At 42.0% G+C, this 24,372-nt stretch overlaps 1 protein-coding gene across 4 annotated transcripts in view; it reads right to left on the bottom strand.

Annotated features, from left to right (window-relative positions):
• Window positions 1–24,372, bottom strand: part of ARL15 (ADP ribosylation factor like GTPase 15) — a 264,752-nt gene that overhangs the window by 104,221 nt on the left and 136,159 nt on the right. For all 4 annotated transcript variants that reach the window (XR_010025555.1, XM_063128076.1, XM_063128077.1 and 1 more), the window contains one exon: window positions 22,840–23,048. Coding sequence is in view for 3 of the 4 variants with exons in the window: in XM_063128076.1 (XP_062984146.1) it covers window positions 22,840–23,048 (209 nt within the window). In the remaining variant the exon portion in view is untranslated. The remainder of the gene's footprint in view (window positions 1–22,839; window positions 23,049–24,372) is intronic.

Here is a 24,372-nt window from a genome sequence, read left to right as displayed (position 1 = left end):
CTCATTGGACTTTCGTCTGCTCCCTGATCTGACTAGTTACTCACATTATTCAGTACAATAAACTTACTATAATTTTACTGCAATTATAGCATTATAAATGTGTAATATGACACAAGACCCAGGGGCTTGCTAGACCTGCCGGCTTATGCCGGCAGGAAGGCAGGGCCGAGGCACGCTAACATTAGCGCGCCTCCCCCAGGCTACCACACGGCGGACGCATAGGGACGTCGCGTCCCTGCGGCGTCCGCCATTTTTTTTGTTATTTTAAAGGGGCCGGGTGAGGCCCGAAGACGGCGGACAAGGTAAGTGTTTTGTTTATTTTTTTTTATGGGGGGGCGAAGGCTGGGAGGGTGGGTGGCACAGGGGGAGGGCGGGTGCGATCGCGCCGCCCACCCTGCCACCCACCCTCCCAGCCTTCGCCCCCCCGCCGATGGGCACAGCGCTCCTATGAGCGCTGTGCCAGGTCCGCGGCTTTTCGCGGCTCCTCGCGAGTAAGCGAGGAGCCGCGAAAAGCTGCGGAAGTCCCTAGACGTTCCCCAGCTCCGGCCTGAGGCCGGAGCTGGGGAAAAGGCGCGCCATAAGCGAATTCGCTTATGGCGCGTTGGAGAAGGCCTCAGCGCGGCCTGTCTCCGGATTCCCCTGTGCGTCATCTGGACGCACAGCAGGGAAGCCGGGACAGAAGGCGCGCTAAGGCCTCGTCTAGGAAGGCCCACACACAGGCATTTGATCAAACTTATGATGTAAGACACTGGGATGGTGCCTAGCTCCCTGTTGCTGACCACATCACACCAGTCCTTTTCCAGCTTCACTGGCTGCCAGTCCAAGTTTGGACCCAATTCAAAGTTTTGGTATTAACATTCAAAGCCCTAACTGCCTTCGGGCCAGGTTAACTGAAGGAACGCCTCCTCCCATATGTACCAGCCTAGACCCTAAGTTCTTCCTCAGGGGTCCTTTCTCCATGAGCCCCTGCCAAAGGAAGCGAGGCAGTTGGCTACCAGGAGGACGGCCTTCTCTGCTCTGGCACCCCGGCTGTGGAATGAGATCCCTAGAGAGGTTCACCTGGCACCTACGTTATACTCTTTTCGACGCCAGGTATTCGACGCCAGGTATTTTCCCAGTGTTTTAACAGTTTATCATCTTAGTTTTTTAACTTTGCGGTTTGAAATCTGTATTGTAAATCTGTATTAATCTCTGCATTGCTGCTCGGTTTTATCCTGGTTGTGCTTTTATATTGTACCTTTATACTGTGTTTTTATATTGTTGTTTTATACTCTAAATTGTCTTAATGGTTTTAATTTTTGTGAACTGCCCAGAGAGCTTCGGATATTGGGTGGTATAGAAATGTATTTAATTTAAAAAGAGATACATTTTAAGATGACACAATACTGTTATAGCAAAGGGGAATTTTCTTAGCCGTGGATCAGTTTGCATGCAAAATAAGCACTGTGAATTAAATTTAAATAAATAAATAAATAAATAAGAGCTTTAGCTATTGGGTGGTATAGAAATGTATTAAATTTTTTAAAAAGATACATTTTAAGATGACACAACATTGTTATAGCAAAGGGGAATTTTTTTGGCCGTTGATCAATTTGCACAATCAAAATAAGCACCATGATTTAAATTTGCCACCATGACTTATTTAAATTGTTGCACATGCTGCACACAATTTCCATAATCACTGTCCAGGTGCAACTTGTCGTGTCTTCTGAACCAAGGAAACAAGGGTTGTTGAAGGGGTAACAACTCTCCAATAATCCATGGGCTGTTATAGGGTTACTGGAGGGTTGTTTCCCCCCTCCAACAAGCCACGCTGGCTGGGTTTGGACGACACAAGCTGCACCCAGGATGCAATTATGGAAATCGTGTCGCAGCTTATTTTGATTGTGCTAAATTAGTGTCTTATCTCTTGATTACACTCAGGATCATACTGCACTTTTAATTTGATTATACTGGGAGCATATATGTGTGTGTGTGTGTGTACACACACACACACACACACTTGCTTAAAACCAGGAAAGAGCAATTAATTCATTGTTAAAACATGCCTTTTTTGTACTACATTTGAAATGTTTATAAAATTAGCTATACTAAATATTCTATTAGAGGTTACATATTGTGTGTGTATTATATTTGATATAAGCTTGGCACATCCTAGTTACTTATATTGTCAACAAAGCAACCCTGTTTGATGGGAAATAATTTTATTTTCTGCAGCCAATGTCCCAACATAAATTATAGCAGGAAAGCAGGCTTCCACACTAAATCACATCTTATTTTGCAAGGCTTCAAGGCTTGAAGGACAACTCTGCTAAAGCTTTCAGCAACACTCAGCTTGCTCCCAGGGGCTTTGATTTGCTGCTATGGTGGTCTTCACGTTGTCTTTTTTCAAAAAGTGGTCACTATGATACAGGATGAACAAAACCTTCCATTCTTTCAGGGGGCTGCTGTTAACCTTACGTTTTGAATTGCGTTGCACTAGATTTCTGTATGGCATTAATTGCTTTTTAAACACTCTTTTATGGAACAATAAAACTGGTAGTCATGTCTAATGACTTTAACACAAAAGAACAAAAACAGAAGACAAAAGAACAGCATATACAGTACATAAAACAGTATATAGATTCCAACTTGGAATCCAAGCTCTGCCAACTCCTGCATTTTCTTATCTAGCAGTTCTTTCTTACCCAAAAAGGCTTTTTGAAGAAAAATCTCCAGAATACTTGGCATGTAAATATTTCAGAACAAGTATGAAAGTGATAACATAGTTGAGTTCTGAAGTACAAAAACAAACAAACAAACAAGAAACCAAGGTTTTTCAAGGGCATGGTTTTATATTCGTAATACCGAATCTTCTGCTTTATGTATAATTAGTGCAAGGAATTGATAGCAGACTAAGACTTCCATGAAGGCCTGTCATGAGTCAGCAGTTTTCCCAAGGAGGAAGGCCACAATACCATGTATAATCACAAAGCTGGAGGACGAAGCAAGTCAGATCTCTGAGTGTGAACTGGCAGGACACAGTTGTTATCACAACTGCATTTCACACACAGGCAAGAAAAATCTGCTGCTTGCTCATCTTTTCTAGTTAGAAAGGCAGTTGCTGACTATAGCTAGTGAATATTAGCTCTCAGCCCCTTTAACACTAGAAATCATTCAACTAACCACTTCAATCCACAAAATCTCATATGCATCCAATTAGTCTGCAGGCACTTTCCAAACATCCTAACTATTTTAGGCAGGTGATTACATGCACAGCCCTGAGAATTCCGCTTACCCAGTATTTCTCAAAGTTCCGTTTCGATGGTTCATTCCCTGATCAAAATATTCATTATAATTCAGCACCCAGTTCGGCAATCCATTTAAAGTGTTCACTGATGGGGACCAACCTGCTATTTTGAATGGGATTTAAAGATACCATTGAGCATCGCTCACCATCTCCGAGTTACTCAAACATTATTCGGGCTCCAACGAACTTAGATTAAAAAGACACAACACTGCTTACAAGATAAAGATAATGACGGTAATGTTAAGGCCCATCAAAAGATTTTCTTAGAAGTCGTAATTATATTGCAGAAGTGGTATTTCCATTGCATAATAACCAAAAATTAATTTCCCACCAGGACTGTACAAATATACCACCATGAACCTTGAATTAACATTTCCCCAAATGATATAGAAATGAAGTGGGTATTTTACAAAAGAAAAGGTCCACTACTCCAAAGGGGAAATACATAGACATTTGATTGTAACCTAATGTAAATTAGAATCCTTTTAAAAAGTTTTTTTTACAGTTTTGTAAATGTTAGAGAATTTTTAAAACCCATCAACTAACAACAAAGGAAAGAGAAATAATAGACTATATTTTTAACTAGATATTCCAAAAACACTTCCAAGGTGTGCTCTGGAAATTAAAAGAACACTTACAGGATGGGGGCCATAGAATACTAAAGTGAAACTATCTTAAATCTGCAATAAAACACAGATAATAGGAATGGGAATGCATGGAATTTGACTACAAACTTCTTTCTTCCTCTGAAAAACTACAACCAGCAAAGGTCTTTTTGCATTGGATCTATAGCCTATTGTTTTGTCAGGGGCCTTCAAAGACCTTTAGTCACCAGGGGTCAAAACCAGATCTTTCACAACCAAAGCCCTTCCTATCTCCTGGTACTTTTGTCACCTCCCTGCTTCTTTTCTTTCAACTCTTCCCCTCCTGTAAATTTCCCAAGCCCTTTCCCCATTGTTTGCTCCCACCAGCTTGATATTATAGGATTCCTCCTTTTTCTACCACGTGATGGGACAGAGATGCACTCAACTTCTCCCCCCTTCATTTCAAATCTATTAGAACTCTCCATTAAGCTCAATTGTGCCATCTTCTACTGCTAAGCCTAAATTCGACTTCTACTATAGTAAGGCTTAACTTCTTTAGACTTCATAACCCTACACCAGGAAGGGCCACAACAGTGAGGTAATGAAAAACAATTGTACTGGCAGATGATACACCCTTTTCATGTCCTAATATATGAAAAAAAATTGGACCTTTGTCTGAAGGGTGAGAAGTATTCATTTCTCAGCTGCGTATAAAATTCGCTAATCATTGTTGACATCAAATAAAATTTTGCATTTGGTATTAATGTAGTGCAAGAGGTAGCATATAGAAAGAATTTCACCCATTTTCATAGGCACCAGTGAAGCAGGGAGCATAGTCTTCATGTTCTTACATCCAGTTCTTCTGTGATGTCTGGCCAACACTGTAATTAAGCTTTCATGTTTTCACTGGATAGTTTCCAGTTATTTCCAACAGCATAAAAATGGTGCAGGTGTCTATTGAAGCAGACAGCAAGCAAGCCCCAAGGGAAAGGGTGTGGCCAGAAAGTTGGCTATATGGCCAACATAATGCCGTAGGGTAGGAAATGTTCCATGAAGTAAGATCGGATACCAAAAGAAATGGAAGTTACAGGCAGTTCAGGCAACACGACGGGGAATGTAAACCTGGTAACTATCCCAGACTCATGTGTGTGTTCCTCTGGCATTCCAAGTTATTAGTACTATTCAGGATTAATTAGAAACACTGAGTTCACACTGTAACTTCCTTTGATAAATGGGAAAACAGGAAGCCTTTCATCAATAGGGGTCAAACCCTGATCTTTATGAAATTTCACAGCCTTCAATAGTTTCAAGGAAGCTATATAATGCACTGCAACCTGGTGATCATAGAATCATAGCGTTGGAGAAGTCTTGTCTAATCCAATCCCCTGCTCAATTCAGAGTTAAAGCATTCCCAACAGATCGCTGTCCAGTCTCTGCCTGAAGACCTGCAGGAAGGAAAAGTTCTCCCCCTGCCCTGGCAATTGGTTCCACTGTCAGCATGCTCTCATCTAATGTTCAATGGTACAAAAACTAATGATAGTACAAAAAGTAAGATTGACTTGGTAATTAGAGATAGACTTGTTTTCACAGTTTTATGTAATCCAAATTAGAATTGGGGAGAGAATTCAAAGCAGGGCCATTCCACTTGTATAAACATCCTGTTGCAAAGAGAATCAAGGTAGGCATAATCCACCTCAAGCAGGATCCTTGCCTTGATTATTCTCATCTCTTCCACCCCGATTGCAATGGTTTAAAGAGAACTTGTGGAAATGGCTTCCCATTGACTTCCACAGGGGCTGCTTTAAAAGGCTACTGGTGGAAAAACATCTGCTGGGGAACAAAAGCTCACACTCTGCCCTGCAAGTGATCACTGGGACAAAAGGGTCTCTGATGGGGAAAAGGCTGTTCCACCCCAAACAACACCCCTACAAATTACTCTCCGTGCAAAATGATGGGGAAGACATTTCCAGGATTTTGCATAGGAAATTACTGTTCTCAGGGAAAACCACACTGGGTGGTGGGTATTTGTCCCCAGTACCTATTCAAATCAGGATGCATGTGAGTTTTGTCAACATCCTTTTCAAGAACTTACAAAAGCTCTCACAGTACTTAAAAAGAATGTGAACAAAGGGCCTGTTTACACGTCACATTAACCTATGATGGCTTATAAGCTATGGACAGTAGCTTATTTTGCAAATAGCCTACAGACAATTGGACAAATAAGCTACCTATGTTGGGAGAAAGACAGGGGGAGTGTGACTCTATTGATCTCTCAGCAGCTTTCGACCATGGTATCTTTCTGGAATGTCTGGCTGAGTTGGGAGTGGGAGGTACTGCATTGCAGTGGTTCCGCTCCTACTTGGCTGGTCGGCTCCAGAATGTGGTGCTTGGGGAACATTGCTTGGCCCCGTGGATTCTCCAGTATGGGGTTCTGCAGGGATCAGTCTTGTCCCCCATGCTGTTTAACATGTACATGAAACCGTTGGGTGCGGTCATCTGGAGTTTTGGAGTGTGTTGTCATCAGTATGCTGATGACACACAGCTCTATTTCTCCTTTTCATCTTCATCAGGTGAGGCTGTGGATGTGCTGAACCGGTGCTTGGCTGCAACAATGGACTGGATGAGGGCTAATAAACTTAGACTCAAACCAGACAAGACTGAGATGCTGCTGGTGGGTGGTTCTTCTGGCCGGATGGTGGGTGTTCAACCTGTTCTGGATGGGGTTGCACTCCACCTGAAGGAGCAGGTTCGTAGCTTTGGGGTTCTCCTAGAGCCATCTCTGTCACTTGAGGCCCAGGTGGCCTCTGTGGCATGGAGTGCCTTCTACCAACTCCGTTTGGTGGCCCAGCTATGCCCCTATCTGGACAGGGATAACCTAGCTTCAGTCGTCCATGCTCTGGTAACCTCCAAATTAGATTACTGCAATGCCCTCTACGTGGGGCAGACTTTGAAGAGTTTGGAAGCTGCAGTTTGTGCAAAATGCAGCGGCCAGATTGATAACAGGAACCAGAAGGTTTGAACATATAACACCGATTCTGGCCCGCTTGCATTGGCTGCCTATAAGTTTCTGAGCCCAATTCAAGGTGCTGGTTTTAACCTATAAAGCCTTACACGGCTTGGGACAACAATACCTGACAAAACGCCTCTCCTGACATGAACCTACCTACCCGTACACTGCGCTCAACATCTAAGGTCCTCCTCCGAGTGCCTACTCCGAGGGAAGCTCGGAGGATGGCTACAAGGGAGAGGGCCTTTTCAGTGGTGGCCCTCCAATTATGGAATGATCTCGCCGATGAGGCTCGCCTGGCACCAACATTGTTATCTTTCCAGTGCCAGGTCAAGACCTTTCTCTTCTCCCAGGCATTTAACAACATTTAACAACATATGCTAATTTTTTTCTTAATGGACCCCAGAACTGTTGTTGTTTAAAATAGATACTGTTTTATACTGTTGTTTTTATATTTTTTGATGGTTATAAATTTTGTATACTTTTTTTTTATGTCTACTGTTTTTAACTTTTGTAAACCACCCAGAGAACTTTGGCTATGGGGCGCAATATAAATTTAATAAATAAATAAATAAATATCCAGCATAGTTTATTTCCCTCCCTTGCCCTTTCTCCTCCTGTAGTTCTCTCACCTGGCCAGGCATGTATCCCAGCTTCTTTTGCAGATTTTCAAGCCTTTGCCAGGTCTCGTTTTTCCGCTTGCGTGCACCAAAAAGAAAAAAAAAGAAAAAAGGGGAGGGGTCTAATTCCATGAAAGTTTGCAGAAATGGAAATGAAATTTAATACACAGGTTTCCCTTATGGGGGACATGCACTACTGGCTAAATACAGGACTGTGATTTTTTTATTTTTCATGGAAAACTGAGGATTTATCCACATGTGAAACAAACTGTTAGGGATGTGCATGGACCCCCCGATCTGCTTCTCTTCCAGATTCGCAACTTCCAGATCGGGTTTGATCCGCTCCACCTATGGTCCGCTCCGCTTCGCTGTGAAGCTCCGGATCCGGATCGGAGCTCCGCTTTTCCCCCCATGGACTTGCATTGAAATCCAAAAACGCCTACAACTTTTTTTCTGTTAACATTAGAAACCTCAAACTCGGCACCATGATAGATTATCCATGTATACACATGCATGCCAAGCCTCAAGTAAAGCCAAGAATCCCCTTATTTTGGGGGAATTTTTGAAAATCCGACACCCCATTTTCAGAAATGGGATTTACTCCGACATTTTTACAGATAAAAACTTTGAAGCAGGCACCCTCACAGATACCATCTAGATCCACATTCAGGGCAAGTTTCAAGAAAATCCCATCATCCCCTGATTTTTGGCGGGGTTTTAACCTTTTAACTCACCCCAAATCAAGTCCCATGCTAGAACTACGTCAATTTTCATGTTAGAAACCTCAAGTTCGGCACCATGATAGCTTATCCATGTATACACACGCATGCCAAGCCCCAAGCAAATCCAAGCCTCCCCTGATTATTGGGGGATTTTTGAAAATCCAACACCCCAGTATCTCAAAAAAATTTAAAGCTGCAGACAGCTCAATGGGCTTTCTTTCTTTATGGCCATTTCAAAGGACATCCCAACATGCCATGAATTGGGGAGTAGATAAACTTAAATATGAATCTTCTTCACACTTGAAAAATTTATTTGGAACTTCAAAAAGTCTAAGTGTCATCTTGGCCCTGCAGGGAAGAAGAAAGAGCAGAGCAGGCAGAAGAAACATCATGGCCTGCTCCTGTTGGACTCTTCCCCCACCCCCACAGGGCAAACTGTCATCTTGGCCCTGTGGGGAAGAAAAAAGAGCAAGGGGACAGGAGCAGGCAGAAGAAACATCAGGGCCTGCTCCTGTTGGACTCTTCCCCCACCCACACAGGGCAAACTGTCATCTTGGCCCTGTGGGGAAGAAGAAAGAGCAAGGGGACAGGAGCAGGCAGAAGAAACACCATGGCCTGCTCCTGTTGGACTCTCTCTCTCTCTCTCTTCCCCCCCCCCCCCGCCCGAACTCCTGTTCCTTGTGTGTCATGTCTTTATTAGACTGTAAGCCTGAGGTCAGGGACTGTCTTTTTTGCTAAGTGTAAGCCGCTCCGAGAGCCTTTTTTGGATGAGGAGCAGGGTATAAATATGATAAATAAATAAATAAATAAATAAATAAATAAATAAAATAAGTGAGCGCAGGAAGGACTTATCCCTTGAGTCAAAGCAAGACACACACAAACCATCCCTGCGAGGCGGGCACAGAGGACGACAGGCAGCACTGGGAGCAAGCATGCCGGAGGCTTGTGGGGTTGAACTACAAAGCCCATCATGTAGTACAGCTCCCAGGCACCAGGCGGGCAGAGATGCCATAGGTCTATGGGGAAGTCACTCCCAGCAGATGCCCCACCACAACAGCACCCAGGCAGAGGAGGGAAGGCAGGCATGGAGCAGACATTTCTGGGGGCACAATGAAGTGAGCCAAGGATTGTTTCAAAGCCAGTAATGCAAACCATCCCTGCGAGGTGGGCACAGAGGACGACAGGCAGCACTGGGAGCAAGCATGCCGGAGGCTTGTGGGGTTGAACCACAAAGCCCATCATGTAGTACAGCTCCCAGGCACCAGGCGGGCAGAGATGCAGGCAGAGATGCCATAGATCTATGGGGAAGTCAGTCCCAGCAGATGCCCCACCACAACAGCACCCAGGTGGAGGAGGGAAAGCAGGCATGCAGCAGACATTTCTGGGGGCACAACGAAGTGAGCCAAGGATTGTTTCAAAGCCAGTAATGCAAACCATCCCTGCAAGGTGGGCACAGAGGAGGACAGGCAGCACTGGGAGCAAGCATGCCGGAGGCTTGTGGGGTTGAAAAAGGTACCTCTCATGCTTTTTTTACCCTATTTTTTAAAAAAAAATAGCAAGCAAACCACAGCATGCAAAGTGCTGAAAATAGGCTCAAAATGACCCCCACCCACGACTCTCTAAGCACAGCGAGTTTCAAATAGATAGCTTGAAAAACAAAAAAGTTATCCACTAATCTTTTCCGCAATGCAATCCTATGGGCGAAAAAATCCAAAATGGCGGGCGGAGTGCTCAGCGAAAAGAAAAGCAATCCACTTATGGTTGCTTCTCTTCGCCATGCTTCTCCAGCCCCCCGATTCGCTTCTCCTCTGCCTGTAGCGGAGGCAAATCACCCCGATCTGCTTCTGCTTCTCCCATCCGAGGAGAAGTGGATCACACCCCTACAAACTGTTTCTTTGCCTTCCGTTCCCATCCTGCTCTTATCCCCTCCTCCTCTGCTGAGTTCAGAAGGGGTGGCCTGAACAGAACAGAAAGATGCTTATATTGCATCAATAAAGTTTTTGCTCTTGAAAGTTTGCAGGAATGGGATGAAATTTAATATACGCGCTCCCCTTATGGGAAGCCACCACATGCACTATGAGATAAATGCAGGACTTCGCATTTTTATGGAAAAGTGAGGCTTTAATCCCATGTGAAACTGTTTGGGAATAAACAGTTCAATAAAGATATCCTACGTTAAATTAAGTATTACAATGAAATTATACAACCCACTAAACAGTCCACATTTAGTTAATACATAACCATCCCAGACAAGGTGGAAATTACCTCTCTTCAAGTATGGACAATGAATGATAGCCATATGGTTTGTAGAGAGGTTGGTCTTGATACACCTTCATTAAGAGCTCAGTTAATGCTAATGCAGTCTCTAAGGTATATATGGAAGCTGGTCTTGAGATCCTGTAGGAGCAAGACTCAATTAGCTAAACTATAGAAGAATACAAAAACAAAGCGTGCTTTACTGTTTAAGAGCACCCATTTGTTTTTCTACCTAATGCCTCAGTGCACAACAATAATGTATCTTAAGAGACTGCACTTTCATTTTTATGAATGACAGCTGGGCCAGAAATAATGTCCGAGTTTGCTACAAGTCAAAGACTATCAGTGCAACTGATTAAAAGGATATGCCCACATCACCTCATCTCCCCTCACACCAAAGTTTTCAACACTATTTCCGATACAGTTCTAAAACAGAAAATAAAGAGGTAATAAAAATGATGGTTACATATGGTACCCTGCTACACACACACACACACACAAGGTACATAATGACAGATCTCAATGTAAAACAACATTTTAGTGCTTAGTCTCTCTCTTATACTCAGGTTGAGTGCTAAGCAGACAACCATTATCATACTTTTTTAAAGCTATGCTTATATTTAAACTAAAATTTTTGAACATACCTTATGTTATATGCCTTTAAGAAACTATGATGCCATGTATGGTGTGGAATTTTTTCATAAGCACCATCACCAAGTTTATAAGTATCAGAAATCAGAATACTTTTGGGAGAGAAGGATTTTAAGCCTTGCAATTGAATAGTAGTTATGCTTTGGTCTTTCCTGACCTGTTGTGAAATAAATCAGGCTTACTACCGTGGTCTAACAAGTCTTTTTCACACTGTTCAATCACTCTTCATCTCCTTTCTCCACAGACTCTGCTTCTCTCCCACTCTGTCTAGCCATCCTCCCATCAAAGCAAACAAAATGTTCACTGTAACCCACATTATTGCTCATTAGATCACAGATTAGTGAAGTGGAACTGCCTGAGGTTCCCAAATGAGAACTACACTTCAAAAAAAGAAAAAAAAGAGAAAAAAAAGCTCATCCATGCCAAATGAAGTAAAGAAAGCCTGAGCATGGGGTCACCCAGATCAACGATCAAAAGAGACCGAGAAGGGGGGAAAGACTGTTTCCCCTAAAATGTACCCTATCATAAATCAGAATACAATCATAGAACTTTCTTCTCCTTTTACGTGTTTTGATACCATTCAGGCAGAAGTCCGTCTCTCGCCCCCCACTTCCAAATGTGGAAAATTATATTTTTTTCGCATCCTCAGTCTTTGCTTTCTTTTTGAAAATGTATTTATTAGATTTATTAGAGCTTCAGCCATTGGGCGCTATACAAATGCAATAAATAAATAAATAAATAAATGTAGACATGTGTCTCAGCTTTTCTTCAGGAATCTTAGAGATCTTCCCATATGAGCTCAGACACTATCAAGGTACTGTTTTTACCTAGATCTACTGAGTTCTAGGCAAATATTTTCTAGGTCTAATTATTACTGTATAATTACTAAGTAATTAATTAACATTTAGGCTTTATTTGCATCCCAAGACACTGATTGTTAAGCAATGAATACTTCTACCCTGATTTTTCATAGCTATTTTTTTATTTCCAGCCAAGGTAATGCAGTAATTAATGCTAAAGCTTTTCTTAAATAAAAACACCAACTTTGTGGAGAAACATTAAAACTCAGAACTGGGAAATGGAACTTAAAGCTACCATTATATCTGAGATGCTTTTAAGAATATCTGATAGTCAGAACATGCCCAAAGAATAACCAAGTTGTGTTATTTTACATTCTTGACAGACTAGATGAATCATCAAATAATTCCTTATCAACAATTAAAAGACAAACAATATGCTATCTTAAAAGTGGTAATAACTCAGTCTAGGACCCATAATAATAAATTGCACGTGCTGTGGAGAAAGCGACAAATAAATTTCCTGCTTTTGTCTCTACAGCAGTTCCCATTGCCAAAGACACAAGTCTCTATTAAATTTAAACAGCAATCCACAGTGGGAACTGCTAAAGCATTAATTGCAAGCAGTGTTCACTGCGCATGTTTTTGTCTTAAGAACATAAGAACTTAAGAAGTGTCATGCTGGATCAGACCAAGGGTCCATCTAGTCCAGCACTCTGTTCCCACAGTGCCCAACCAGCTGTCGGCCAGGGACCAACAAAGCAGGACACTGTGCAACATGTTCCCACCCATGTTCCCCAGCAACTGGTGCATACAGGCTTACTGATACTGGAGGTAGCACATAGCCATCAGGCCTAGTAGGCACTGATAGCCTTCTCTTCCAGGCCCTATCATCCTTAAAACCCTGGGTCGGTCCTACCATTAGACACAGTGAGGCAAGCACCTCAGGAGGCAGATCGTGTGGGCGGAGCAGAAGTGACATCCCACCAGCTGTTTCTTCTGAGCTCCCTGGCCATTACCTCTTTTGACAGAGGTGTGTGTGTGTGTGTGTGTGTAACAGACTGTTTTACACCCAATAACCTTTTTTGCTACTCTCAAGTGTGTGTGTGTGTAATGACGCTATGCCAATGTCAGAAAACTGCCAGCCCAGTCTCAACGACCAGTCAGCAAAATGTCTTGGGCCGGCCCTGTTAAAACTTATTATTTTAGACTCTAAAATTTTAGAAGGACCCACAACTATTTATTTTATGCAGATTTTCTTATACCTGGGGCACTGATGTTTTCAAAAATTATACTTCTATTCCCGAATGAGAAAGTAATGTTTTACTATCGTCACAGAAGGGAAAGTCTAAATTTCCCATTCTCAAGTATAAGAAAAGGATGGAAATGATGCAAATCTTTAGTTCTGAGCACTTGCCACACTGCAGACCAGTCTTCTGCAACCTGATGCCTGCCAGTTGTGTTGGAATACAGACGTTTGCCAAATTGGCTGGGAATGATTGGGGTTGTACTCCAACACATCTGGAGAGCACCCAATTGGGGAAGACTATTGTAGACTATTAGAAATTGCTCTCACTGGTCAAATAATTGCAAAAGTTTCAGAACTTGATTTGCTATCTGAAATTACACTCCCCCACAAACATTATTACTTGTTCTCTTAATAAATGCTGGTGAATTAACATCAAGAAGGCCACCCTGAATTTGCCCAATGCCAATGCCTTGCTTTTGGGACCAAATATATCCCAGTAGTTTGGCAATGCAGCTTAGCATTGCTTACTTATTGAAATCTTGAAATAGGCTTTGAATATATAGACATAGGCCACTTCTACACCTGCCTTTTTTCCAGGGATTGTCCTGGGATCATCCCTGTGCATGCAAATGACACACAGGGGATCCTGGGAGCAGGCAGGGTTGATCCCTCCATTTTCCTGGGATAATCCTTAGGTGTAGAAAGGGCCATGGATATGTATATAGATTATGCATGCCAAAATGACAGTCCACAGCCCCCTCTCCTTGGCCCCACCCGCTAGAGCAGTTAGGTGTTAAAGGAAACTTGAACCCATGCTATAGAATGCAGAAGCGAGTGGGTAAATTCGATGGATAATATCTGTATGTGGCATTGTTACAGGCACAGAAGTCAGAACCTGAAGCAATGTTTTCATTGCAGCCATTGCCCAGACTGCTGGGTCAAACGTCTATTGTTCACCACTTATCCCAATATCTTCCTGATAATCCTTTAATATTAAAGTTTAATCATTAGTTCATATTGGGGTTTTTTCTATGTTCCCAAATATTATTTCAGTTCTCATTCTTATGCATAAAACTATGCTGCTGTACCATGCGACTTAACAGATTCAAGGATGACCAATGATGCAACAGAGCATTAGCAAAATCAGCATTACAAGAATGTCAATATATTCATTACTCTGGTTTTATAAAGATCATTCTCAGATGCTAGATAGCTAGTACATCACATTTCTCTGAGGATGTATGTTTGCTGCTGAATCACTGCTCATTGTTGAAATGAGAGGGAAGAATGATTTCCTATTCCTCTAACAAAGTGCCTTTATATACTAGACAGACCACATTTCAGAACAAATGGGACAGACGTTGCCCTTAGCATTATCTTTAATTCAAAACCACAATACTGCCCACTTGACAGTAGCATTTATAGATTAAAACATAGCTTGAGAGATTCTTTCTGCAAGTTAAAAGATAGTGGTAAACACAGCATTTCACTGTGTTTTATTTGAATTGCACGTAAACATAATACATAACCTCTTACTATACAAGAATGCATGATATAAACTAGCTTTGACCATGATGGGTGAGTAGCACAAATAAATCAGAATTAGTAATTGCCATTCATACTAAATGTTCAATGTACCCATAAAAGTAGCAGTACATACTATGGTCTTCTGATGCATGGTATTTCTAAGAATACCAGGATGACAGCCTTAGGACAAGCACTGACCAGCAGTCTTGTCATACTTCATTTCATTGTTGAACCTCACTGTTCCGGTACTAATCTGCACATATTTCCCATACATACGCATGTAGTTCTCCCTGGAACTGAAGGCTCAACATTTTTAATTTTAAATCCGGGGATGCCCACCTTCTGGTTGCTTCCTTGATCTACTGTTGTAGGGCATAGTTGTTTAGGACATCAAGAAATTTTACTTCTTTGTCATGGCTGGAACATGCATTTATCCAATCTCTGTGGGGGTAATTGATGTCACCCATTATTACACCACTTGGATGCCTTCTTGATTTCATTTTCCATCTCATTCTGCTCAGGGGGATAATAGCATTCTGATCTGGGGGGGATAATAACTTTTCCCCAGTGCTAAATTATTTTGGAGCCTGGTATAGTCACCCACAGCACATCTGCAGAGGAGTCTGCCCTTTTTAGGTTTACTAGTCTGCTTGACACTATGCCTATGTCATGTACGGAGTGAGACCACCTCCATTACTCCCTTCCCTTATAGAGTTTATAGAGTTTATTTCCAGAGATACCATATCCCATCGGTTCACTCTATTCCACCAGGTTTCTGTTATGCACCTCATATTTAAGTTCTTCTTTTAAAATCAGGCACTCCAACTCTCCCATCTTGGCTCAGAGGCTTCTAGCATTAGCATAGAAACACCTATAGATAGTGTCTCTCCCAAGATGTCTCTGGTATGTGCATCTTCTGCTATGGCCGCTAAGCCTCTTTGACTGGCTATGTTTCACTGTATGCTCATGGCCTAGTCCCTCCATGTCCCCATTTGGACAATCAGAAACACTTCCACCTTCATCCCTTAGGGATAATTCAACCTGAACAGGGATGCTTCCCAACTCAGGTCAGCTTTCTCCCAGGGTTCAGTTTAAAAGCTGTGACTGATGGCACTTCATCCCAAGCCTCCAATTTACTTTCCCCGGTGGTATCATGTCAATATTAAAAAACACTGAAGAGAATATGGAACTTTGTGTCACCCCACAGGCTAATGGCCATGGGGTGAAGTAGACATCCCTAAGCACCACTTTCTAAGGCTGTTCATCCAGGAAAGACCAGAACCACTGTAACACCATGCCCTCTATGCCCAACATAAATTAAACAATCCAAGGGTATCATAGTGATGGTATTGAAAGTCCAGGAGGACCAACCAGGTTGCACTCCCCCTGTCCAGTCCCCAACATAAGTCATCTACTGAGGGCCTTGCTAGACGATGGGGTAGGCCGGTGCGAGCCCCAGCCCAGCCCCTGTACATCCAGATGACGCACAGGGGATCCCAGGCTCAGACAGGGGTAACCCTCCCTTGGCCCAGGATAACCAGCACCGGTTGTGGCCTGGTATTTCCCGCGGTCTCCGGCTGAGCCCGAGACCACAGGCGTGTAGCCCATTCCGCCACTTTCCCCAGCTACTGCATTTATTTGTGAGTAGCCAGGAAAAGTGACGGACGGAGCACTGCGGCCATGAGGGCAGGATGGGGAGATGGGGGGAAAACGAAGCCAGGGGGGATGGGGGGGAAACGGAGCTGGGGGGGATGGGGGGGATTGGAGATCACGGGCGGGGGGACTGTGGCCAGGGTGGGGAAATCAGGGGAGGGGGGAGCGGGGAAATATTTTTTTTAAAAAACAACAACACCTACCTGCCATCGCTGGAGCATTCCTGCGCTGCTGTCCCCTTTAAAACTTTTTTTTTTAATGGCGGGCACGATGGCTCTCCTCCAGAGCTCGTCGCACCTCGCGTGTGAACAAGGGCGAGATCCCGCAATAGTTTCATCATGGGATCTCCCCTCCTCTAGCCCGGATTTACAGATAGGTCTAGCTAAGGCCTGTGTGACCAAATCTGTTTCTGTGCCCAAACTAGTCTTGAACCCAGACTGGAATGGAGCCAAATAATCAACAGCATCCAACACTACCTCTGATTCTATGACATTTGAATACAAACAAACAGAACATGCTGAACATTTGAACTGATTCAAAGATCTGGCCAGTTAAAGAAAAATGAAGTTTTAGGTAGCAATGTCATTCACATGAATGCAAGCAACAAAGAAATGTTATACTCCAACCAAACACACAACACCGTTCATTAACTTTTCTTTAATTTTTTCAGTATAATACAGGATATATTCAGGGACGCTCAGTCTCTGAATGCCACCAACCCCTTAAAGTACTCTAGCAAGTGCCCGACATACATGGCATTTACGTTGTATTTTAAAACAACCCCTTATTCTTTCCCAAAGCGGAAGCTTCATTACTATTATACTGAATGCAGATCTGCTTAAAATCACCAGTGTTAAATACACCGTGTTAAATACAATGACATACAGTCTCAAATACTAACTGTGCAAACATCTATACCAGTAGCCCAACAGCTTGTTTAGATCAGTGGTCTGCTGATTTACAGGAGCCTGACATGACTCAGTAAGCTGACCTACCAAGGCATCAAGGGGTAGGATTTGGGTGTGGTTAGGGCTGGATAAGGAATATAAAAAGAGGGAATTTGCTAAGGAAATTGTCTTGGCCGAAGGAGTCCAAATTGTAGCTGCTGGGCTCAAGACTCTAGTTCAGATACCAGTTCAAATACTGGGTTCCTATTCTGATGCTCTTATGCTACATAGTTTTGTATCACAGATGTAAGGCTTGCAAGAAAAACACTTCACATTTATTTTCACCACAATTAAAAATCATTGTACTCTAGTTGCAGTAGCGGAACCAACAGGATGATAAGAGAATTAATTTGTATTTTTAACCCCCGCCCAAAGTAAATCTCAAATGTGTCCAAAAGTTATATGCATGGATAACCAAGAAGACAAATAGGTAACTAATCTGTGTGCCCAATGCCAATGAATCGTAGAGCATCGTCAACTACCAACAGGCCCCTTGTACATCAAAACAACAACAACAACAACCACTCCAACACAAGACTCATGGGAGAATACCTAGATAAAAATCAAACTGCCCAGAATGGACAAGCTTGCCACACACACAAAACTGTGAGCTGACAAGGGAAAAAAGTCTGAACAGGCAATTAAAAAGGGGGGAAAGCACAAGGCCCAGATGGGTTTTCAATGGAGTACATTTTCAATGGGTATCTATAAGAGCTTCCTAGACAGCATTATAGAACCATTCAGACAAAGGTTCCTGGATGCCATTCAAAACAAAGCCTGCATTATAGTAATTAGCAGAAAATGGAATGCTTAATTAACTGGGAAAGAGCCTACACTTTGCTCATCATACAGCCCCATCAACTGATCTATTTGGATGCCAAGAAAATAGCTAAGGTCTTGGCGCTAAGACTGGAAAGATGTTTTTCCCCCTTCAAATTAATACACCAAAGCCAAACTGATTTGATCCAAGAGGCTGCTGCTCCTCGACCACCCTTAGGAAGCACTGAGGTTTCTCAATCTATTAAAAAAAACCCCGGCTTGTTCAATAATGTATCAGGATTGAGAGCTGGAACTTAATGTACTGAAGGGAGGATGCAACATACACTGATGAACAGCAGGGTATTGTGTAAATAAAGGCTTTCTTGATTATTAAAGTGGCTTTAGGTTGCTCCCATCTGGGTTCTAACAACAGAGTAGAGACAACCACATACGAAAAACCTGCACCGGAACAAATGGGGACATTTTAAAAAATAAGAAGGTATTTCAGAAGCATATTTCTAAAGCCCAGTTCTAATGTAACATCTGAGCATGCACTTTCTTGTTGTAGGGAGATCATAATGTTCCAGAGATTTTGAACACACGAACCACACTGGATAAGCAAGCACACCCATGCTTTGGATGTTATGTTACAAGCTGGATAAAGAAAAGTGAGCGAGTCACATTTCTTAAATCCTCACTTCTTTAGCGTCTGAATCAGCTTAGTGAATATTAAATATGCTCCCAAGGGAAGGTTTGCCCTTGTGAGGAGCCTACAGTGCAAACCATATGGTTAAGAGAAACAGCAGACTTCTGAAGCGTTAGCTTAATTTGTTAAGAGGATAAAATGAAAAATGATAATGTCAGACCTTTCAAAGGCAAGAAACAGTGAGCAATGGAATAGAGCAGCTACAAACTTTCAGTCTTTAAACACCCTTTAAAACTGGTATGGTTCTAAAAAGGAAATGAGATGTAAGTACATTACTTTTCACATAAGCAAGCAATACTATCATACAATTTTTGGATCTGATTACTTGGTTTCCAAATGAAGTTACATGTGGTTTTCTTCTTAATGGGTTGGATAAATAATTTGTACAATGCTATTTTTGAGAATGCCACATATAGAGAAAAATATTTGCTAAAAAAGCTTCAAATTTGGAAAACTTACAGTACACCTCCCACAAGTGAATATCACTAACAGCTGTTGCAGAATCTCCTTGGCTCTTTTGCAGTTCTAGGCAAAAGGGTTTTGTGACTACTATCCATTATTTATGCAGTACTTCAGATTGAAAAATGCTCTCAATCTTCATGATTGATCTTCCAGCTATCTCTGAAGGAGATCACTATTATTCCCATTATTAATCATGTCTGAGAAATGGTGATTTGCCCATGGCTGGCATCAAGGGCAGATGTGGTATGGTACCTGCCGAGGGTCTATCCCCCAGTAGGGGTCCACTACAAGAATCCCCTCAAGTTACTCCTCTTCATCATTGCAACCTGCCTTTTCACCTTCCTCTTGCTCTGGCTGAGACAATGGCGGTGGTGGCAAGAAGGAAGCACAGTAGATGTAAACTGCCTACCTGCTCACTGGGTCACTCTACCTGTCAAGCAAGCAAGCGGGAGCAATGATGAGAAAGATAAGGAGGAGCAACAGCAGCTGGTGAAAATGACACTGAGAAGTTAGGCTCACTGAGGAAGGGTGCCCATTGATGGTGTCTTGCCCAAGGGCCCTCAAAAACCTGGCGCTGGCACTGGATTTGCCCAAGGCCACCCCCTGTGGCTATGATAAAGGCAGAAGATAATTTTGACCTTTCAGTCCTAAACAGCCTAGCACCAAAATACCTTAAACACTTCTTCAGTCAAGATGTTGTTTATTCGTTCAGTCGCTTCTGACTCTTCATGACTTCATGGACCAGCCCACGCCAGAGCTTTCTGTCGGCCGTTGCCACCCCTAGCTCCCCCAAGGTCAAGTCTGTCACCTCCCGAATATCATCCATCCATCTTGCCCTTGGTCGGCCCCTCTTCCTTTTGCCTTCCACTTTCCCTAGCATCAGCCTCTTCTCCAGGGTATCCTGTCTTCTTATTATGTGGCCAAAGTACTTCAGTTTTGCCTTTAATACCATTCCCTCAAGTGAGCAGTCTGGCTTTATTTCCTGGAGTATGGACTGGTTTGATCTTCTTGCAGTCCAAGGCACTCTCAGAATTTTCCTCCAACACCACAGTTCAAAAAGCATCTATCTGCCCCAAATCAACATCACCTGCCAAAGAACCCCCTTCAGTTGCATGCAAAGGCTTCTCACTCGATTCTTTCCCCCACAGAATCAGCAGTAGCTTCCCCTAGTGTCAAAGCAACATGTTTTTAACCTGTATTTTATGTATTTTATGCTTGCTGCTGTTCCCCGCCTCGATCCAATTGGAGAGGCGGGTAAGAAATAGATGATGATGATGATGATGATGATGATGATGATGTAAAGTAGTATGTAGGGTTGCTGTTATATGGGGAATTGGGGAAGGGAGGGAGAAATAATTAGGAGCCCTATTCAGGCATTATAAAATCTGAAGCAGGGATGGAAAATGGGGATGCATCTGCCAGCTTCCCTTCCATTCCCAACCACCCTCTGTAGATGGGGAATTTCTGAAAAGTAATTGTAATGATGTTTAGCTAGACGCTGTTACAGTGTTTCACACAATCAATGGAGCACATGGTTCTGGTTCCTCTTCAGCCTTCTCCATTGACACAAGGAGGTGTAGGGGCCAGGGTAATCTCTGGCACATGTATTCTCATACCCCATCCATGCTTAAGATTTTATAAAAGCCAAATAGGGTTTATGAGATTCCCGAAAGTGTTCTTTTAGGAACCAATAAACATCTTGGCCTTATTTGTCTCCTCAGCTGAAAGTTCTCTTCATTCTCATGTGCTCTCCAGGCTGCTGCTTCTGGGAAGTTGACAGGAAGTTAAGTCTTTTTACAAGCTGTTCTGATACATAGGAAGCTGCCAAGATAGACCATTTGTCCATCAAGTTCAGTATTGTCAACACTGACAGGCAGCATTTCTCCAAGGATTCAGCCATGAGTCTTTACTAGCCCTAACTGGAGATGCCAGGGATTTAACTTTGGACTTCTGGCATGTGCTCTGCCACGGAGCTACAATATATATGTATTTTTGTTAACTCTTTGGTAATGTGTCATTCCTCTGTAAAGAGTGACAGTTCAAACACTAACAAGTTGATTGTGGCTTAATTTTCATAGCCCCTCTTCATTAGGTGCATGTACCCACAAACAAAGTGATCTATAGTCCATGGAAGTTTATGCCCAGTTCAGAAATTTCAACTGGTCCAGAATACAGCTGGCAGATTAATCTGTGATAGTAGCCACAGAGAAGTCATAACAAAAATTCAGTACAAGTTCTACTGGTTGCCTATTTCTTTCCAGACCAAATTCAAAGTATTGGTGCTCACTCTCAAGGCTCTTAATAAGAGGAGGAGATTATAGATGCCTCCCATTTTTTCTTGCTCACTGGAATGATTTTTGTGATTCTACCTTCAATATCTTGCTCTTAGGAAACTCCCAATCGATCCTGAACTTCCTTTTCAATGGGTATTTCTGCTCATAGGATAGCACTGAGTATTTCTTTAAACTTGTTGAAGTAGCTTTCCTAAACTCTAAGGTGCAACTCCTGAAGTTAAGTAGGTATGAAACTGATCCATCCCTTGGATGGGAAAACATGTAAGATCAGAATACAACAAACATTAAAAAGTAAACATTGAATGTATATTAAACTTCTACTAGAAGTACATAAATATCAACCCAACCTTTAAGGTATATATAAAAGCAATTACATATATGTAATACAATTCACTTTAGCAGGAGCATCTGAAAGCAAGACATGTACAGAGTTAGATCCAGTTAATTGTAAGAGAAGACCCAAATTATGCAATATCTGAAAATGTGCTGTTTTTTACCCATGTGAGCCAAAACAGACTTCGCTCAATTAGAGGTTATATAAAATTTGTAACAATGTAAAGACAATGTATGTCATATATATTCCAACATTACAAACTGAACATTAACAGAATATATCACATTCAATGTCATTAAAACCACATATGCCTCAAGTTTCTGTAATAGAAAAACATGTAATAGCCTCCTTTTCTTAACAAAGATACAGGAATTCCTAAATTCTGTAAAGATTTTTTTAAAATGCCTCCTTAATACAATTACAGAGAAGCACATGAGAGAAGTATGTAGGTGTGGGAATATGTATATACGCGTAAGACTACGATCTTGCCCCCATAGGGTAGGACATTTGTGCTAGATTTTTAAAAGTTAAGAGCAAGAACTGCAACTTAACTGCTAACCATTAGCATGGGAGTAAACATAAAAGCTTTTATAAAGAAGTGTGCATACTGCTGGAAAATGTAAGCAATGGGGAAGAAGAGGGAGAGTGCTAAGGCTGTTACAAAAAAGAAAACAAGATTAAACTAATAGCAAAAGACAAAAACAAAAACAAAAAAAACCCTAGATTAAAACCAACAATGCACACAGGCACTCATGGGAGAGGCAGCTAAAAGCATCTTTTCCCCCTTAAGCAAGATGAGGTGAAAGAAGAATTCTGTTCATCTAACCCTTAAAGGTCCTGCAGATCGCACAAAATACACACAGACACACACACACACACACACACACACACACACACACACCCCCCACAATATGACATCCTTCCCATCACAGCACTCAAACAACAACTAGGAACATACTGATTACTGCTGTGTTAAACATACCTCTTGTACTGAACGAGCTGCTGGCTTGTCTTGGTGATTGGCCAATATTAAAAATGGCAAAGTGCATAACTGTGGATGTTGAAGCGCGGAGTGCAGTTCATTTCTAGCAATTTCTAAATCGTCTTCTGAAGAGGCACTGTCTAATACAAATATTACTCCTTGGGATCCTTGGTAGTAACGACTCCAGTACTTCCTGATGTTGTTAGCCCCTTTAATGATAATTAAACAAAAATAAAGCAGCAATTTTAAATAGATCAAAAACATTAACAGGATTAAATACATTAAACTCATGTTTAAAAATAGCATTAAAAGCTCAATTTCAATTCTCACCTTGCTTCATATTTTAATCTGTTATGTTATTAGTGATGTGCTTATCAACTTGATGGGGCCTGTTTTGGCCTTGACAACATAGCCTATCCTCTCCTTCCAAGATCAAAATTATTCAAGGAGTTCTCTCTTGATTTAATGACAGATATTTTCTGGCTTTCCTTTGATTATATTTTGTTCTGTTAATTGTTACCTATCTTGTGGTGGGGGGATAATAAAAGCTGCACGCAAAGATCTAAATAAATATTTCTTGTCTGTTTTTGTGAGTTCCTTCATCTCCCTCCAGAATCTTCATGCTAAATTGTCCTCTGTGTTCTGTTAATTGTCTTCTGTTCCTGGTCCACAAATACAAACACCTTTTGAAACACCTTTAAGACTACTTTTAACTCTCTGCTGGCATGATTTCTCCCCCACAGCCTTCCCTCAATATACACACATGGACACCACATTTCATTTTACATGACAGTATCAAGGTTTCAAGGAAGAAAAACATAGTTTGTGCCATTAAGTTGCATACAGCCCAATATTAGTTTCCTCCCCAAAACATGCTTTTGTTTAGATTACTCAGGAGTAGTGATGTACCAGCCCTTACCACCACTGGAATGGATCTGAAATAAGTTGAGCTCCTTTGCCAAAAGCCAGGAAGAAGCTCTGTTGGTTTTCACATAAATCTGAATTTGATCCCCCTAACAACCACCTACTTCAGCTGAATTGCCATTTGCAACAGGAATCATAGAGGCTTGCAAACAAAAGGTATCAAGCTCTCTACAGCCCATGGGGGCACATTGGAGAATTATTCTCCAGTTCAGATTTTAATCTTGGACACAAAATTCTGGGGCTCCTCATGCTTGCCTCTCCTATATGGTGAGGATTATAACCCCCTAAATAATAATAATAATAATAATAATAATAATAATAATAATAATAATAATAATTTGTTACCCGCCTCTCCCTCTGGATCAAGGCGGGGTACAGAACAAAGTCCATTCCCAGGTCTGGAGACAACAAGCTTCACCTGCTGCTCTAATCATGAGTAATGAGGGCTTCTCCCCACCCCCTGCCCCCCAATATGAGCAGGTAGGGAAGTTGGATTAAATTATAACCAAGGGAACAAGGAAAGATCAGTAAGTTTTCATGACTCCATCTTATTCCTGAAACAGCATGGACACATGGCTTTTGCCAGCTCAGTTAATAATTGTTCTACAT

Source organism: Elgaria multicarinata, chromosome 6 (genome assembly GCF_023053635.1).
Source record: "Elgaria multicarinata webbii isolate HBS135686 ecotype San Diego chromosome 6, rElgMul1.1.pri, whole genome shotgun sequence".
In the NCBI taxonomy this organism is placed as follows: Eukaryota; Metazoa; Chordata; class Lepidosauria; order Squamata; family Anguidae; genus Elgaria; species Elgaria multicarinata.
This window is presented reverse-complemented; position numbering and strand designations above follow the sequence as displayed.